We start from the raw sequence: 18814 nt of genomic DNA, 5'->3' as shown, positions 1-18814 counted from the left end.
AAGCACATATAATCAAGATTTGAATCTTTCCATTTCACCATATTATTAAACTAAAAAAATATAATGCAATTAACTAATATGCTTTTCTATTATAGTCACGTTTTTAATTAAATGCATTAGGAAAAAGAACATTTATGTTATTTCTAACCTTGAAACCAAACTTCAATAAATATAACTTAAAATACAAAGAATACATGCCAAATATTTGTTCCATAAGAAGTTTTAACCGAAATATTAAAATAAAATTTTATGTAAAGTTTAACCCTAAAAGAAAGGAGAATTGTTTTAAATTGTAAACTGCTGAAAATATTTTTAAGTATAATAAAATATCATCGTCCATTAATTAGATAAGACTGTAATAGATCAAAATGGACATCTATTATAATTCGCAATAGACAAAAATAGTGATATTTTATTAGTTTATCCCATTGAAAACATCCTAAAAGAAATTTGGAAAATTCATGGAAAAATATGAATTTATTACCTAAGTAAAAATAGAAAAAAAAATGTTTTGACGGGAGAGTGGGACCAGGTCTTGGACAGGCATAATATGCCACGTACTTTAGCCCTCATTATTACTACTAATAATATTCATCGTTGCCGTTTCATTTATTTTATTTTTATTTAAAAAGAAAAATGAAAATAGTTTTGCCAATTTGATAATCATTTTACTCTTATTATTATTTAATTATTACGAGAAATTTGATGGCTTTCAATTCCTACTTTTTGCGTCGACACATTCCTATTCATGATTGCATCCAACGATCGTCTCCATTTCTAATTTCTTCTTCCTTCCTTAATTTTCCACTGAACACCTCGTTTGTTTAACTGCACTTCCTCACTCGCCGGCGCTTTTTTTCCGTTCAACTTCCGTCGCCATTTCCTCCTCTCTCCTCTATGGTGCGATCTCCATTCCACTGCTTTCTAATTTCTGTGTCTTCTATTATCTGAATTTCAATTTCTGTAAATTTTCCGATGCAATGCTGAGCAGTTAACTTCGTTGTTCTTCTGTTCGATTACTTCGGAGAATTTCAATTGAGCTAATTGGTTAACGAAGCAGGTCTTGATTCTGAGACTGCGTTTTGTTTTCTGTTTTGAGAGTGAATTTGCGTATTGATCACGGACTTGAATTGTTCAGGTCACGATATATTCAAGTTTCACCTCTCTGGATAACTTGTTTTTTTCCTTTTCTTTCTATGATTGTGTTAAATTGTTGATTCTCAAGTTATGTTGTAAGTGGATGGTTTTGAAGTGATTAACGAATCATTTTTTTTTTTTTGCTAGAATTCTTGTTTGCTTTGCTCTGTAGTCTGTACCACGAATTTCCTTGAAGCCTTTAAAAAAATATGAAATCTGACATGTTCTTTCTTCTATGGATCTTGCTCTCGTCTTTATCCGAAGTCTGGAATAGTAGTGCTTGTTATGGTTTTTCGTGATCTTTTGGTACATAATCGAGCCATTGAATTTCTCCGCTCACTGATTCCATGAAACCAAAATCACAAGAAAATGAGAAGAGATTTTGGTTTGAATATAAAGAATGAATTATTATAGACTTTCTCTTTAGGGTGTACTGTTGGTTCTGTAGCTCAAATGCATACAGGATATTAATTTCTCCAGGATATGGTTCGAATGCTTATGACCTGTTTTTGTTTCTGTAGCTCATGCCAGTTTTTAAACTTCATGGACTTATCTTTTTGCCTACTTTTTTTTTTTTTTTGTTTCTTTTCCATTTCAAGGGAAACAAGACATTCAGATCAATTTATTCAGAGTATGAAAGAACCAAGAAAATGATGGCGTCATGGTAGTTCCACAAGCTGCATGGGAGGCTTATTATATCCTATTGACTTTTATCACAGAAGCATGGCCAAGAAAATATTTAATCAAAAGAGACGTCATGGTGGTATGATTGATCTATGTTATTATGCTCTTGGTTATGAGCATGTTCTAATAGTTCTGCCTAAAGAGTAATTTTCCTTTAAAATGTAACTGACATTAAGTTGAGATTTTAAAGTATTTTCAAAATATTAGAGCATGTAGTACCTAGAGAGTTAGTTGAGGAATAGTGAATAGAAAAATTTTCTTGGACAACCAAGCTTACTTTAGAATATTGATTTTCATATGGAAGCATTTTTTTTTTCACATACCAGATTTTTCTAAATTTATAATTCACAGGGTTCTTTGAAATTTTGGTGTAATGAATGTTCAAACTTCTTACCAGTTCATCAATATTAGGATGTCGACTTGAGCAGAAATTAATCATAGGGAAAATCAGTTACTTGAGATGGTTGTCTAAATAGCATTTACATTTTGCTGCAGGACTGGAAACTCCTCGAAATAGCCTGGAGCTACAGATGGAGAGTTCCCAAAACTATTGTGCTGCAGAAGAAATACCGGTAAATCTACCATTTTGTTTGCTGTATACTAACTGAACAGCCATTCACGTCAAATATCTTGTTATGATGTTGTTCCTTTTTAGAACATTATACTACTACTAGAATTTACAATTATACTACTACTCGAATTTACTTGAAGCTTTCTCCCCTACAGCAAACTGAAACAAGTCTTGACTATATAATAGGACCATCTAAGTTCAGGATCTCAATCTTTGATATGTGTCTGGCAAATTTGTTCTGTTTGATATTCTATCTTAGTCAACATCCTTTGCAGAATCTTTTTGAAAATTGGAATCCGTAAGATCTTTTTCCAGCCTTAAATTTTGTTGCACAATGGTTAGGATACAAGTTTTGAAAAAAAAAAGATCTTCATGTTTCATGAATTTATGTTGCCAACCGAGTTGGATATTGGATTGACCTATCATCTATATTATGTATCAATAGTTCGACTGCAACCAAGAAATTGAATGTCGTATACTCTCTTAATAATTTCATTACGAAAAGGTCCTAAAACTAATTGACCTGTAGCTTTAACAGTTCAGAACACTTGTCTCAATAGTCATCAGCCTATGTGACGAAAATTATATGAAAATGGCCTCCTGTTAATTACTAAGTTAAAGAACACAAAAGAAATATGTGCAGGTGTATCTTATTGCTATCCCACGTCCTAATTGGAGTATTTTCTACAAACACTCTCACTCTCATTCTCATAACTTTCTCAAATTCTATTTCTGAAAAGGATCTTTTCAAGTGTCCATCCTCTTAACTTTCTCAAATTCTTTTCTAGATATTATTTCCCTGTACCAATATACTATTTTCATGAGTGTGATTTTCCAATTCATTTCCTTTTCTATCTCTCTAATCAACATTTCACGTGATCATTGCCAAATTTTCAGTACTCCTATCAAATCGATGAAGTGTTTTCTGATAAGGACTATTTGAAAAATGAGGCTTCAATGAAGAAATTAATTGATAAGGAAATATCCACGCGCACAAATGTCAGACATAATGGACCAAGCATTGTTGCTCGACTCATGGGAATGGATATGTTGCCCTTGGATGCTAAAGATGTGGTTGAGCTAAGTGACAAGAGACGTAATACCAAGGGAGTTAAGACTTCAAATAGAGAAAGTAATGGCAGAAATTCTCATGCATCCTCCAAATCAAATTCTTCTAAGCAAATGGACCTGAACTCATCTTATCAAGATAATGACAAGGGCGATGATCGTTGGAGCAGCAGTCAGAAGATGGGAAAATCACACCGTCGGGAACATCCTCAGGAAGAGGAATTACAAAAGTTCAAAAAGGAATTTGAAGCATGGCAAGCTGCAAGGTTTAGGGAGTGTTCAAGGGTTATTGAAGTTAGTAGCATCAACAGACGGTCACTTGCTCAGGACGACCTTGCCAAGGAGAAGATGGCACTAAATGCAAACACAAGGAGAATATTGAGTCAGAAGGTCTCAGCGGAACCTAAAGGTTCAACAGTGGAGATGAAATCATATAGAAATATCGATCTGGATGATGGCGTTAAGAGGGAAACATTCCCAGCTGAGCAGAGGGGATCCTTTTCTTTGAGAAGTAAATCCATGGATGCAGATTTTGAACACCCTTGCATGATAAGTTGTGATCAGAAAGACAAATCGCGTGGCCCAACAAAGATTGTGATTCTGAAGCCTGGTCCTGATAAGATGTACTTCCATGAAGAGCACTGGAAAAACTCCTCAGGGACCTTAGGAGAAAGAGTTAGTATTGAAGATTTTCTTGACGAGGTCAAGGAGCGGCTGAGATGCGAATTGCAAGGGAAAACGTTGAAAAAAGGTTATGCAGCTCGTGGAAGTGGAATAGAGACACCATATAGTGAGAGGCCATCTCACACAAGACAAATAGCTCAGAACATAGCCACACAGGTTAGAGATAATGTCACAAGAGACATTGGAATAAATTTACTTCGTTCAGAATCCACAAGATCGTACAATAGCGAAATTCAATTTAATGGGTTAGATTCCCCAGAATTCATAAACAAAGATACCAGAAGATTGTTGTCAGAGAGACTGAGAAATGTTCAAAGGAAAGATTCAAATTCAGACCTTGATAGTGGCAGCTCTAGGTCATCTGTATGTGATCATGAAAGAGTTGTGAACCAAGTAGAAACCACTTTGAAAAATGGAAAACGTTCAAGTTACTGGGAAGCACTCAGAGATACAGAAGTTATACAAACTAGATCTTTCAGGCATGAGGCAGACCAAAATGAGGCTCTTCCCAAAGAATTATCTCCTAGGAATCTCACCAGGTCATTATCAGCTCCAGTGTCAGGAACATCATTTGGGAAACTTCTTCTGGAGGACCGCCACATTTTAACTGGTGCCCACATTCAGAGAAAACATGAAGCAAGTGATGTGGCGGTGAGTGTCAAAAAGCAGAAGAAAGAGAGGTTTAATTTCAAAGAAAAGGTTTCCAATTTCAGATATAATTTCACTCTTAGAGGGAAGCTGTTTGGTAGAAAGACTCAGTCAATTAGCGGATTGCATTCTGCCAATCTATACTCTTCCAAAGACATCTTGAGTGGACCAACCGTTGTAATGAATTCCGGAGAGCGCCATGAAAGGGTATAATTTATCAACTATTTCAATTCTGGTTTCACACTTTTATATTTACTAATAATTTTTCTTCGTTATCCCAGGAGAATTTCACTGAGGTGCCTCCGAGTCCTGCCTCTGTGTGCAGCAGTGTCCAAGAAGAGTTCTGGAAGTTATCTGATCATCACAGTCCAATATCAACTTCAGATGTGACTCCTAGAGAAGAGAACTGTGTTTCCCAGGTCTTTAGGGAGATAAGCTCTAACTTGAAAGGTATGGGGAGTTGCTTTTATGCACGACCAATTCGACACTAGTACTCAATGCCGTATAAGAAAGTCTTTTTCCTTTATCCCTGGATTTGTTTATTTTGAGATTTTATATCTCTCGATATTCTTATACATTGATATACTGTTTCTTCTAGTGTTATCAAATTATATCACGCCTTTGAATACAGTGACTGTTGACATTTTGTTTTCTTACATCTCAAGTCTGTTCTCTTCGAATACTTCCCCTTCAGAAGTTTGTCTGCTTCTGCTTATGTATCTTGGTTGATTTACAGATCTTAAAAGAAAATTTAGTGTACGTATTAACATTTTGTATAATCTGTTTAAGGTGAAAACTGTCGTACATATGGAACTCTAAGTTGTGACGATAGTTAACCTCAAATAGGCAGCACTAGCTAAAACATGTCATTCTCTCAGTGACAGACATATATCAAATTTCGTAGAAGAATGAGATCGATATCTGTGTTCGAATATTTACTTACATTTTTTTTACATCACAGAACTTCGAAGACAGCTGAATCAACTTGATTCAGATGATATTGAGGACAAAGTGGAACAGCAGCCCGTTGAGTCTGAAATCGCAAAACTTGAAGATCCAGCAGAAGCTTACATACGAGACCTTCTTATTGTTTCTGGTATGTATGATGGATCAACAGATAACAACTTTTCACGGAATAATGCAGCTACAAAGCCTATCAGCAATGCAATTTTTGAGGAAGTAGAAGAAGCTTATAGAAAATCAGAGACCAAAAATGAAATCATCGGGAAGGAGCAGAATGAAAATAGTGTAGGTCATAAAATGTTATTTGATCTTTTGAACGAAGCACTTCCTATTGTACTTGCACCATGTTTAACAATGTCCAGATTTAGAAGAAAAGTTACTAACTCCTCTATGCCACTGAGGCCTTTGTTCGGAAAAAAACTATTGGATTCTGTATGGGATGTCATCCGCAAGTTCGTGCACCCTTCAACTGATAGATCTTATTACTTGCTTGATGGGGTTATGGCTCGAGATTTAAATTCAATACCATGGTCCTCATTGATGGATGATGAGGTTAATACAACTGGAAGAGAGGTTGAAGGTTTGATCATCAAGGATTTGGTTGAAGAAGTTGTGAAGGATTTGCTAAAATGATGCTGGAAACTGCAGAGTCTTAATTCTCAGGACACTGACCTTATGCTACTCCTTGGAGTGCACAGAAATTGCATGGAAATCAAATATTGAGGATACCACGCTTGATATTCACTCGAAATATACCTTTTCTTTTTTGTGTTTCTTTTACGTACATATGATTTGTTTAATGCAGATTGGCTTCAAGTGAAGGTGTTTTTATTCAGATGTAAATGACTCTTATCTGATGTTAATTATCATAATTTGTAAAGGAAAGTTAACATGATATTTCTCTCTGCAGTTTGTGCACGATCCTTGGCCTTTGCCATATTTTGTAATATCCAGCGTCAGAAAAGTTAAACAATCAGCTGCCGCAAGTTCCAATGTTCAATTGCTGCGACAAAAGGTATAACTCATACAAGTTTCTCCATCTATAATATTATGACAGAAACGTGACAAACCACAAATAATTGAATCTTATGCTATGTATTTATTGCTCTTGCCCCCTACTATGAGATTGTTTGTTTGATTCACAGTTTTATGAAGTCCATGTTTATAAAGTTTAAAAATTAGAAAGTTTGATTAAAACCTTATAATACGTGGTTAGATTATGCAAAAAACAAATAGGTTTAAGACTAGAAATTTTATTGGATTTGGTTGGCTTAATTTTATGATTGGTAAATGTACATGTGATATATAAATTGTGACCTTCACATATGAATCTCTGTGACGTAATATACATGCTCATATTTACCGAGGAGCTAAATATTGCTCGACCCTTGATTAAATTTCGGGTCATACAAATCTCTGTTAGATTAGCATGCTTTGGCTTGTTAGAAATAGAATGTTTTGTGTCGAAACCAGGAGAAAGGATTATTGTTTTTTGAATAAGTATGTAAAAAGAATTAATGGTTAGACGTTATTTGATATAAAATGCTTCATATCTTACTCGGCCAACCCACACCATAAATTCTCCAAGATAGCCGAAGGAATGGTCAACCTAATTGTGGTCAACCTTACTATTAAAAGAGACAAAGGACCCAATTGCAAGAGTGGAAGTGGAACTTTACCAATTCATTCAGCTACCCAATTCCCATATAGCAAATTGTGGGTCCAGCTATTTATGATGTTTCATCATGGGTTAGGTAGACCATACTAATATATGTAAAAGCCAAGCAGCTGAAAGAGTAAACTTCATATTCACTTATAAAAATATCTATATTACTCCAGTTTTTATAACGTAGGTTAGAATTTTACTATGACCGAAAATGGTGTGGCAGTAATCTTTATATGAAAATTTGAATTGTCACACATTTCTATCTCACTGCCACACCATTGTAGGTTCCAATTTTTGTTCTAAATTAGGAAGGATTTCCACATCAAGATAGCTTCGAAATGTTTACAATAGTTTTGCTACAACTTTTGATATAATATATACACTTTTACTTATATGTATAGAGAGAGTTTAGCCTATATAGAATTAGAGATAGAGAGAGTGATCTAAAACTAAAATATCCATGGACTTTGAAAGAAGCTGGATTCATACCGAACCAACTAAAAGTAGAATTATTGCAGGACGTGGACGGTTGAAAATTTAGGACTCTAGTCTTCATGATCATGGCTACCAAAAACGATAAGCGAATATAGGAAACTGGAACGTTACATCTGTTCTCCATTTGTTTGGAAACTAATTGGATCTTGTTTGAAAATTAGTTGAATCGGTATGTTGGTGTGAGAATATCTTTCGTCCTTATCATCAGGAAAAGTCTATGGTGTAGGCTTTCTATTTCCATTTCCATAAATGTAAATGGAAGGAATTTTGTTCTCTCCAATCTCTCACTCACTCTATCTTCTTATTATTGTTCACATACAGTAAATAGAATGAGAGAGAGATGGATGATATTGATTGGTGGTGGTGGGGACAATGGGAAGTATCGTCTTGGCATGGCCGCCCCCTGATTTTGACCTGCCTCTTTATCTTAGTGCTTAGTGGTGGAGCACATGCTCTGTCGGCTAATCATCCTTTTCCTCTCTCTCTTTATTGGATTATTAATCAAATTTATCTTCTAATCTCCCTTCTTTCTTCTCCTTAACCAACATCTCTCTACATCATCTCTTCTATTTTATTCCCCCCATACTTTTGACCTCGCAATACCCATGTTATTAATTAAATTACAAGTTTAGTGTCCCTACTTGTGTGACATGTTTTTTTCCTTAAACTTTAAAAAGTATCATATAATAAGTCTCCGATAAATTATTTGGAGCGCTAAATTGATATATGATATTTGGAGTTCATATGTCTGTATTTGGGGTACAGAGTTTGGATATCTGATGCAGTTTTTTTTTAACTCTAAATAATATGCTTTTATGATTACTATTTTTGTTTTGAAATTTTTTTATTCAATGATTCTATCTATCTTTGTTTGAATAAAATATGAATCGTAATTTTTTTCTTTTAATTTTTAAAACTTTTTTTTCTTTCCTTTTTTGGGCAATAAACAACAATTAACTCATTAAATTTTTGATAGAAACATGGTTAAATAAAATAAGAAACTAAAGTAAAATCAAAACATTTGATTCTAGCTAATTTTTCTCCATGAACTTCATTATCATCTTCTTCTTTTTCTTTTTCCTATTGTTAGCTCTATATTTTTCCTATGTCATGATTTTTTTTAAATAAATCTACCCATCATTGTAACAGCCAATTGAATGTTACTACATTTGTTCAATAGTTTCACTTTCATTTCCTCTAAATTTGAAAGATCATCAAAGAACAAATTCCTATTTTTCACTAATTCTTGTTAGAAAATGTTTTAGAAAAAAAATCATTTTATGAATTTTTTTGTTATATGTTACTTTTCAACTACATACATATTTTTCATCTAAATATTCTTAACACTCATTCAATATGTGAATTCATTACGTATAAATATTGCACTTATTGTAGACAAAATAATATTTTTAATATAATCAACAACCCTACAACATACTTTAACAATCATCAATCTTATAATAGTTGGAAGTGGTTGTCAAAGTTGATTATTGAAGATGTCTTTTGCTGGAGTTTGTAGTCGGAGGTGGTTTCCGGAGCCTGAAGTTGGTCGCATGAAGGTATATTGGAGTTGGTTGTCGAAGTTTGTCATCGAAGATGGTTTTCAAATCTTGGAATTGGTCGGACAAAAGTGGTCGTCAAAGATGATTTCCGTTGGAGATTGTAGTCGAAAAGGTGACTGTTGGAGCCCGAAGTTAGTCACATGAAGGTGGTATTAGAGTTGGTTGTTGGAGTTTGTCGTCGAAGGTGGTTGTTGAAGCCTTGAGTTGGTCGTCAGAGTTGCTTGCTCAAAAGTGATCATCAAAGGTGATTTTCATCGGAGTTTGTAGTCGAAGGTGGTTGTCGGAGTCTACGAAGGTGGTTGTCGGAGTTTGTTGTTAGAGCCAATTGATCGTCGAAGTTGGTAGCGCGAATGTGGTCGTCGGAGTTGGGTCACTGAAGGTAGTTATCAGAGGCCATAATTGGTTGTTGGAGTTGGTCGCCGGAGCTCTCATCGAAGGTGGTTATTAGAGTCTAGATTTTGTCGTCGAAATTGTCATTGGAGGAGGTTGTCGGAGTCAGAGTTGTCATGGTGGTTGTCAGAGCTCGGAGTTGCTCGCCGGAGTTGTTATCAGAGGTGGTTTTTGGAGTCCGGAGTTAGTTCTCGGAGTGTGACAGTGGCCGATGGGTGGAGCCATTGAAAACATGGAAAGAATGGAGAGTTGGGGTGAATTGGTAAAATATACCAACTCAACTCCACCAATATTTAAAGTTGGTGGGCCAAACAATGAGTTGGCATATTATACCAATTGAACTCATGTTGGTGAGCCAAACACCCCCTAAAAATATTCGATTTTGTTTGTGATGTCTGACAAATTTAAAAATTTATAAAATTATTTAATCTGTTGTATATAAATTTGATTTTATATCTAATATAAATTTTATGTCTAGTAGATCTATAAACTTAAAAAATAAAAATGAAAATTTAGAGGTTAAATTTGTAATTTTAAAAATTTAAGGACTAAATAGACATAAATCTCAAAATTTTGTGTACTAATTTGAAATGTAACTATTATCTTTTTTTCATTCCTTAATTATTAAAAACTCATATATATATATATATATACTTGTGACTATTTTTGTGCTGTGGCGAATTATTTTTATTTATATTTTAAAATATTTTAATTAATTTTTTTTTGGTGTGAGTGATAGGAGGAAAAAGTATAGAAATTGGTACATCTTGGGATGCACCCAAGTATTACCCTATCTAGAATCATCATATTTTATGTCCTACATCTAAATTATATTTTAGCCCAATGGATAAATTATGATTTCATCTAACGGGAAAACTATTGATAAATTTATGTTTCCTTTTTTTTTAAAAAAATGAAATTCATAAAAATCAAAGAATAATCTAACAGTTCAAACATCATTTCGTCTCAAGGATGGAAGGATAATATAGAGGGAGGAACCCTTTCTAAAAAGCGGAAGTTCTAGAAGAAGTCAAATTTGCTAGATTATGGGCAACTTTGTTCTATTCTCTAAGATTTTTCCAAAAATTATACACTTATAGAAGGAGAAAAAAAGAGTCTTCTCAACAAAAAAAGAGTCTTCTCAACAAAAAAAATGTCTTTGATAAGTCTAAGATTTCACGAATAATCCAATCGACTCCAATAGGGTGGTCACTCCAATCACGAATAATCCAATCGGTCCCACCGCTCCGAACGTTCTTCGATCAAGCGGCATCAACATTCATCTTCCAAGAACCCTATCTTAGCGGCTTCCAATGGCTAACAGATGGATTGATGCTCAAACTGATCCTAGGAGAGGTAGCTTCCTCCTTCAAAGAAAGAATCTCTAAAGCTTTTTTTTACAGCAAGACTCATAACTTGAGGATCAGGAAGAATGTTGTTAGAACAGGTAGTGTTACGGTAGTTTCAAATACCTGCGATTTTCCCCAACTCCTTTTTGTTGTTGGTTTTATGTAGACAGTTCCAATCCCTCATCGGCTTCCAGTAACCCCTTCTCGAAAACAACAAATCAACATTAGAGAGAGTAAAGCTTCTTTTATTAGTTTCTAGTCATTTTGCATTCATAATCAAATGGCTTGTGTTTAATTTCCAGAACTTAGGAACATATTGCTTTACAATAGTTACAAATGTGCCCCCATTATAGATGAAAAGTAAAGTTTTCATAAGTTTCTAGTCTCCTTTACTATCCGAAGATCATGAATATGTTTTTTTTTTCATTCTCATTTTAATTGATTATATACATTATTCTAATTATTTACTGGAAGTTCTAATCTCCAAACTTCACCGACATGTTGTTGAACCATTTTCAATCTTGCATCTACATTGAACTTTTTTTAATATATATATATTCTCATTAATATTCCTCAAAATTCATACATCTCAATAGTTTTTTTTATTAAAAAAAATAAAACTCTTAAAGCCCCACACCAATTTGAAACTTGGTATTCATTCTAACAAGCAAACGGTATGAATGACGATTTTATGCATTTTCTATTGTGATTTCAAATATAATTTGATCAGAACATATTACAACAAAAGTTTTTTTTTCATTGAACTCATTTTTAATTCAATTAATTCTCCTTATTCCCATTGCAGATAAGAAATTAAAATTGGGTATTTATTCTATCAGAAACAAAAAAGTAAGATCTATGAAATCCCAACGGAATCTTAATTAAACAAAAGAGACGATGGGAGAGAGAAAAATAAAGGCAAATATGATATGATTATGGCTTTTGTATTTATCTGCTAAATGCAATTAATGGTAATGAGTCATCTAATTAATTAACACTCTCACATGCATATTACTAATCAGACAACGACCCTGCATGTGTCCATGTTTTTAATTATTATTAATTTCATTTTATTTTTCCCTTTAAAAATATATATATAATAAAAGAAAAAAACAATTTGATTTTTGGGACAAGAAGACCATCAATCTCTGACACAAATGAAAAAACACCCTCGCCCTTCACTGTCAAAAGCTGCAGAATTTCCGACATCTTCTTTTTATCTCCGCCGTGATTCCACCGCCGACCGCCGTAACAGACAGCACAAACTTTCAGAATAACACGTCAACTTGTCAGAGGCTGACTGGGCCGACGAGTACCCTCAGGGTAAGACAGTGCCAGAGGAAACTCAGACACGTCAGCTCTCTTCCACCGATACTTCCGGTTGCCTTTCCCTGTGTAAATATCTTTCTTTTTTCTTTTTTTTTTCCTCCACTCAATTACCCTTCAAACTAAATCATTTCCTATTTTATAAGGAAATTAAATTGTGTTTAATTGCTTTCCATTTTAGATTCGAATATTTTCCATAAAGGAAAAAAAATCAAATCCGAGATAGATTTGATAGGGACGTCTTTTTATTTTTTTACTTAAAATTTAAAAGTAATATTTTGATATTTGTACTTTACAATTATTGTTTTGGTCTAGTAATTAATTTTAATTGATGTAGTTTCAAATTAAAATTAGTATGGGAGTTAATTGTTTCTTTAAAAAAAAAAGAAATTGTTTCTATAAAAAAAAAGAAATTATTTCTTTTTCTTTATAACTTGTAAAATTACATTCACATAAATTATTGTTATTATTATTTAACTAACTTTGATAAAAAAAAATTAAATCACGAAATTTAAAATTAATTGACATTAGAAGTACTAATAGTATTATATCCTTTTTTTCCTTTTCTTTCTTTTGAATTAATATTATAAAAAAGTTCATGAATTTAAATAAATATCTGATTTGCCCACCTAGTGAAAATTACTACACATAGTAGTTTTACTTTTATCATTGCTTTTAAACATTTTTACTGACACTTTTTTCGTAACCTCTCTTATATAAAAAAAAAAAAAAACTCTCATTTCTCTTTTCAAAAGAACTTTCGTTAATTAATTTTCAGTGTTGTCTAGATTCAAAAGGAAATATTTTTCAAATTTAATTTTTTGCAAATTTTTTTTTACGAATTAATTTTCTTTCAATTACAGATGATCCCATGATATTTAAGTTCTAAACTACAATCTAAGCTCGAGTCCATCTATTTTTTTTTTCTTTGGGAAGAAACTCATATCCAATTTATTTATTTATTTATATATATATATATATTGTTTTGTGGTCTTCAAAATATATACCTTTTTAAATTTTTAAATTTTTTTGAATAAAGTAGTTAGAGCTAAAAAAAAATTATAATAATAACGAAAAGAATCTTCTATAAAACTCTGCCGACGAAAAATGTAATTTTTTTTTTAAATTTTTATGGAGTGAGACAAAGCTAAGAAAAATTATGGATTAGAGGTAATATTTCTAAAAAAAAATTAAAAGGGCAAATTGAAAGGAAACTTAAAAATTTAAATGTTTGTGTATATTTTTCGAATTTAACAACCAAAAGAGGAAAATCATTCATTTCTTACTCTCCTATTTAGACCTAAAATTGAAATGGAGTTGAATTAAAAAAAAATGAAATGGAGTTCAAAGGCCATATATACTAATACATTATTAGTTAAAACCAGTTAAACATATTTCATATATGTCTTTAATCAAATAATCCAATGTTGTCAAAAATGAGCATAGCTGAGTATTTGTTCTATAACTTTGAAGTCATAAGTTTGATTTTCCTACTTCACACGTTGTTTGTAAAAAAAATAGTTAAAATATTCTGACCATATTTCTATTTTTAAAAGAAGATTAATGATTAAATTATGGTGGAGATTAGATTAGTAGAGTGTGAAATGACAAATTATAGGAATAATCATGAAATTAATTTTTAAAGGAGAAATATTTTAATGTTTAAAAAAAAGGGAGAGAGAGAGAGAGAATTAGTTTTAATAGTACATTAAAATAAATAATTAATTTTGATTTGGGCCTCTCTCTCCTTCCCGCATATTTGTCTGTTTCTTTACTTTCCCGTTAACCGTCCGCTTTTCTCAGCCCTCTCTGAATTTCCTTTTTTTCTTCTTCTTCTTTCGTTCTCTCTCAAAGAAAATTTTGAAGCAGAGAGATTATGATGGAGTGGGAAAAGCCTGAGCAGCAAAATCCTTACCATCATCAGAACCCTCCTCTTCGAGACGATCATCTCCATCACCTCACCGGAACTACCGCCGGCGCTCTCTACGTCAAAGTCATGACCGACGAGCAATTGGAGACTCTTCGCAAGCAAATTGCTGTTTACGCCACCATTTGTGAGCAGCTAGTTGAGATGCATAAGACCCTCACTGCTCACCAGGATCTCACAGGTTGAAATAAAATGCTCTTTAATTTCTTCAACTTCTTCTTTTCAATCGAATCGCCTAACTATGCCTTACACACCTACTACGCCTGTGTTGTTGATTAGAGTTTTCGATTTCTTGGAATTTCCTTTTCGATCGATCGTATTGAATTTTGATTGCTGGTATTGTATGCGTTTATGGTGCAATCTCTCGAGGTTTTGTTCTTGTTCTTGTTTTATTTATTTATTTTTTTTGAACTTCTGGAAATGCGTGCAAATATTTGGTCATTTTGAGCTATTTGTTACCTCAAAATAAGGGCAAACATCTAATGCTGTAAGACTACGACTGGTTTCCCTTTTTGTGATGCTATCCAACTTTTTTGTGGTCCTTTTGTCTCTGGTAGCCCTGCCGTAAAGTAACTCTTTCCTTCTTCCTTCATTGTTTGCAGGATGGGTATCTTTTATATGATTAAGAGGCACTTTAGTAAATATTTAATGATCTACTTCAAATAAAAATGTTTTTGTTTTCAGAACTAATTCACGAGTATTCTTGGAAGAAGTGAAAATTTTTAAAAATGAAAAAAGTAATCGTCAACACCGTTAATCAAAACGGGGGAGATGTGTTTTCTTTAGCAATTGAATAAGGGGTTCAAAACTATACAACTTCTTGTAAATTGAATAAGCCAGTTGAAGACTGGACAGTTTTGATAATGTGGTGTTAATGGTTTTTGGATTAAGATAGTTGTGGCAGTATGGCTTTCACTTGTTAGCAATTGGAAACTGCTTTCTGCTCCATCTGTATGATCTTGGAGACAATCTGATGAGCCTCCTCTATGCACTTGCTTAAAGCTTGTGTCTTCTTGCTGCTTTGCAGGAATGAGGTTGGGTAATATGTATTGTGAGCCATTGATGACATCTTCCAGCCACAAAATCACTTCTAGACAACGATGGACTCCGACGCCTGTGCAACTTCAGATCTTAGAGCGTATATTTGAGCAAGGGAATGGAACTCCCAGCAAACAAAAGATCAAAGAGATAACCTCTGAACTGGGTCAGCATGGCCAAATTTCTGAATCTAATGTCTATAACTGGTTCCAAAACAGGCGTGCTCGATCGAAGAGGAAGCAGCAAAGTACAGCACCCGCCTATGGTGAATCGGAAGTGGAGACAGAAGTCGAGTCACCAAAAGATAAGAAGACAAAACCTGTGGATTTTCAAACTCATCAATCCTCTGCACCTTTGGGGGACGACATGTGCTTCCAGAGTCCGGACATGAGTTCTGAACTGCATTTCCGGGATCCAAACACCAACAAAGCTGATACTTTGTTTCCTTCGAATGGAAGTTTAAAAACTGCGAGAAGTTTCAACCAGATGTCTTTTTATGAGGGTATGCCATAAGAGTTTCTTGTCACTCTTTCATATGTTCTATTACTCATCTTTTTTGCCTGACATATCCAACTTTTTCTTGTCATATTATCTGGAGGTTTCAGAAAAGTATTAAACTCATCAATTTCTCAAGTTTTCAACTTACTGATTAGAGTATACACACAGAAACTTCTGAATTCTGTTTTGTTAGGGAAAGCCGTGGTCCTGCTGGTTATTGTTTTAAGATCACCTTCTTTTGATACCACTACGATGACAAGAATGTTCAAGTTAAAATGAGTTGCTAACTTGCTACATCTAGATACATATACACTAATAAGATCCTCATTCGACACTTTTGTTTTTTTTGCTTGGATATCATCTCTGTCTCACAGAGGATATAGAATTGAATGTGTGCTTTTCTTTTTGAAATTGATTCCAGCAGGGAATGAGCAGTTGACAGGAAAGATTGAAACACCAGAGAACTATAGTATTTACCAGCAAGCAGAAGGCTACAGCATGACCGAACGACCATGAATTCTTATACAATTAACACAAGGTGTAGTTGTCTTATTACGAATATGCTGGACTTCTAGCTCTCATGTGACTGTGATTTAGTCTGATATTGAAGGAGACGGTGATGACGATGACGAATGATGCTGACTTGTGTGCTCGTATCTTGTCGTGGATTGTCGGAGTATTCAGTTTTGAGTAATGTATTTTGGTTGAATTGTGTTTGGAGATGAGCATTGGGAGTTTGATTGGTTGATTGAGCAATTCAAAGAGTCTTTTTGAGTTTGTTGAATGACCCCTTAAGAGGAGAGGATGTATGGTGTCCATTTGTACAAGAATGTGTTTGTATTAAAAAGGATGATTGCTAAAATGATGATCCTAATTGATAGGAGAATGGGCACAGCCTCTGACAACCTCATTCTCTTTCGTACTAGTCAATTTATAGCAATTTTTTTTTTTTTTTTTTTTTTTTTACACTTGATCTTAGCCAAAATGTCGAGAAAGGTATGTTAATTTTTTTTAGTTCAACACATGGTTATGAGATAATTCGAACATATGACCTCTTAATCCTCTTAGTGATATGTGTTTTAACCTAGTTAGTCAAGTCAATGGATTAAACTAATTTATTTGCTAGTTCAACACATTAATCTGTGATTAATTGTTAAAATTTAAGAGGGTTTTCAAAATAACTATGTAATCATTACTCATTGACTTTAACTATTTCACCTCAACTAGTAGGTAGGATTATTAAGTATGGTTGTTAATATATTTAGGTGAAAGGTCGAATATCATATATTAAATCTTATTTTGAATTTTTTTTGTCCTTGCGAGTAATTCTTTTATTAATAACTTTTAAAAGATTTAAATGTAAACGAAGTTACCATTTTTATGAAAAAGAAAATATGCATCTACCTAATATGGTACCAACGTGAATATGGTCTTCACCAAACATACATAACACTTTAGCTAGTACACGGAAGTGCATACCATGATTCTTCTGTCTATCAATAACGGTAGGCATTGCACTATGAAGGCGAAGAAATAGACCATTATCTCGACAATAATTAACCTTATTTTACTAGTTAATTACGTTTAAGTTCCTCTAATTATGTGATAATTATCCTAATTATGTGTCTAAGTTATTGTAAGTATGTGACTATAATGTTTGTAGTAGTTAAAAAATAATGAAAATTATAATGAGTAGGCGTGTGAGGTAAAGATGGGGAAAAATTTCTAAGTCTTGAGATGATGTGCTCTCTGGTAGCAAAGAGCAGCCAACACTGAAACAAAATTTGGGAAGGCTAAGACAAGTGGGAAACACATGGGCGTTTGTGGGCTTAGGAACCTACGGTTGGAAAATTGACTAAGTGCAACAGGAGGTATGGATCAAGGGCTTTAGAGGTTGGTGAAGGCCTAGGATGGATAGTATGCGGGCAATTAAGGTTGCCTAAGTGAACGCATAGTAGCGAAGGAATGCTGAGGCGTGCTAGAGGCAAGGGATGCATTCATGAGCATTAGGCCTAAGCACGAATGTCTAAGAGTGAAACCAGCGTATGCGTTGAACAGTGATGTGTGAGCAAGAGGATGCGATGTTAGCCATGATATGCATCAACCGAGGCAGAAGGCTAGCAGGAACGCAAGCCTGGACGTTGGTAAGAGACTTAGGCATTCAATTTAAACTCTTAATTAGTAGGCTACGTGGCGTGCTTAGAAGCCCTAAAGATGGGTTAAGTGTGCCAGTTGTCATTTTAAGAAACTTAATAACTATGCAGCTTTAGTATAAAAGGAAAGTTTGAATAGAGGTGCTTGGTTTTGGCATTTTATGTGAGCTAAGGGAGGAGAATTTCTGCCAACTTAAGCTTAGAGTTTAAAGGGGTTGAGATAACAAAGAGGAATTTCCATGAATTTGAGCTATAAGTTGAGGAATTTCTTCAAGTATTCGAGAATCTAAAGTCATGCAGATGAGTTGTAAGAATTGGTGAATTCCAAGCTCGGGGGAGAAAGGAACCAGAAGTTGGAATTCTAAGGTAAGGTAGTTTGAGATGTTTAGGAATAAGTTCTTAGAATGAGGTTTTATGAGATTGTATTTGGAATTAAGTTATACAAGCTGAAAGTGAAATCTGAAATTTTGATTGGATGAACAAGCAGGCAACTGCAACCCACGCATAAGCAAGCAACTTACAAGCAAACGTTAAATGTGGGCAAGCCATCGTCGCATAGGCAAAGCCAGCATATTTTGACGCATAGGGGTATCTTGTACGAGCTGCCACACACACATTAGTTGATCACAAGGTAAAAATTTGGTTAAGTATGGTT

At 33.9% G+C, this 18814-nt stretch overlaps 2 protein-coding genes across 9 annotated transcripts; both read left to right on the top strand.

The window, feature by feature from the left end:
* The first annotated feature begins 597 nt into the window (after positions 1-597).
* Positions 598-9593, top strand: TRM26 (RB1-inducible coiled-coil protein). 4 transcript variants are annotated; one of them, XM_039048783.2, is made up of 8 exons: positions 612-900; positions 1737-1900; positions 2317-2393; positions 3290-4999; positions 5074-5242; positions 5754-6040; positions 6666-6770; positions 9436-9593. In XM_039048783.2, the coding sequence occupies exons 2-8, from the start codon at positions 1819-1821 to the stop codon at positions 9457-9459; spliced, it is 2454 nt and encodes an 817-aa protein (XP_038904711.2). In that variant the 5' UTR covers positions 612-900; positions 1737-1818; the 3' UTR covers positions 9460-9593. The 4 variants fall into 4 exon arrangements, with proteins under 4 accessions (XP_038904709.2, XP_038904711.2, XP_038904710.2 ...); XM_039048782.2 differs by having other exon boundaries at positions 9381-9556; XM_039048784.2 differs by lacking the exon at positions 9436-9593 and adding an exon at positions 8238-8552.
* A 1468-nt stretch (positions 9594-11061) lies between these two features.
* On the top strand, positions 11062-16931 carry WOX13 (WUSCHEL related homeobox 13). Of its 5 annotated transcripts, XM_090306804.1 has the most exons (5): positions 11062-11224; positions 12409-12612; positions 14398-14651; positions 15498-16010; positions 16431-16931. In XM_090306804.1, the coding sequence occupies exons 3-5, from the start codon at positions 14420-14422 to the stop codon at positions 16520-16522; spliced, it is 837 nt and encodes a 278-aa protein (XP_090162930.1). In that variant the 5' UTR covers positions 11062-11224; positions 12409-12612; positions 14398-14419; the 3' UTR covers positions 16523-16931. The 5 variants fall into 5 exon arrangements, with proteins under 5 accessions (XP_090162930.1, XP_038904716.2, XP_038904714.2 ...); XM_039048788.2 differs by lacking the exon at positions 11062-11224 and having other exon boundaries at positions 12330-12612; XM_039048786.2 differs by lacking the exon at positions 11062-11224 and having other exon boundaries at positions 12338-12540; positions 16428-16931.
* The last annotated feature ends 1883 nt before the right edge of the window (positions 16932-18814 follow it).

This window comes from Benincasa hispida, chromosome 11 (genome assembly GCF_027475165.1).
Source record: "Benincasa hispida cultivar pf3 chromosome 11, pf3_genome.v1.1, whole genome shotgun sequence".
Taxonomy (NCBI): Eukaryota; Viridiplantae; Streptophyta; class Magnoliopsida; order Cucurbitales; family Cucurbitaceae; genus Benincasa; species Benincasa hispida.
Note: the sequence above shows the minus strand (reverse complement) of the source record. Positions and strands in the feature narration are given on the sequence as shown.

What these genes read in the sequence shown, in the direction of transcription:
- TRM26 (XM_039048781.2), top strand. Translation starts at nt 1,819, where the DNA reads ATGGGAGGCTTATTATATCCTATTGACTTTTATCACAGAAGCATGGCC. An exon ending in GTGCTGCAGAAGAAATACCG is followed by an intron (nt 2,394 to 3,289) that starts GTAAATCTACCA and finishes CCAAATTTTCAG; the next exon opens with TACTCCTATCAAATCGATGA. An exon ending in GATAAGCTCTAACTTGAAAG is followed by an intron (nt 5,243 to 5,753) that starts GTATGGGGAGTT and finishes TTTACATCACAG; the next exon opens with AACTTCGAAGACAGCTGAAT.
- WOX13 (XM_039048786.2), top strand. Translation starts at nt 14,420, where the DNA reads ATGATGGAGTGGGAAAAGCCTGAGCAGCAAAATCCTTACCATCATCAG. An exon ending in TGCTCACCAGGATCTCACAG is followed by an intron (nt 14,652 to 15,497) that starts GTTGAAATAAAA and finishes GCTGCTTTGCAG; the next exon opens with GAATGAGGTTGGGTAATATG. An exon ending in CCAGATGTCTTTTTATGAGG is followed by an intron (nt 16,011 to 16,427) that starts GTATGCCATAAG and finishes AATTGATTCCAG; the next exon opens with CAGGGAATGAGCAGTTGACA.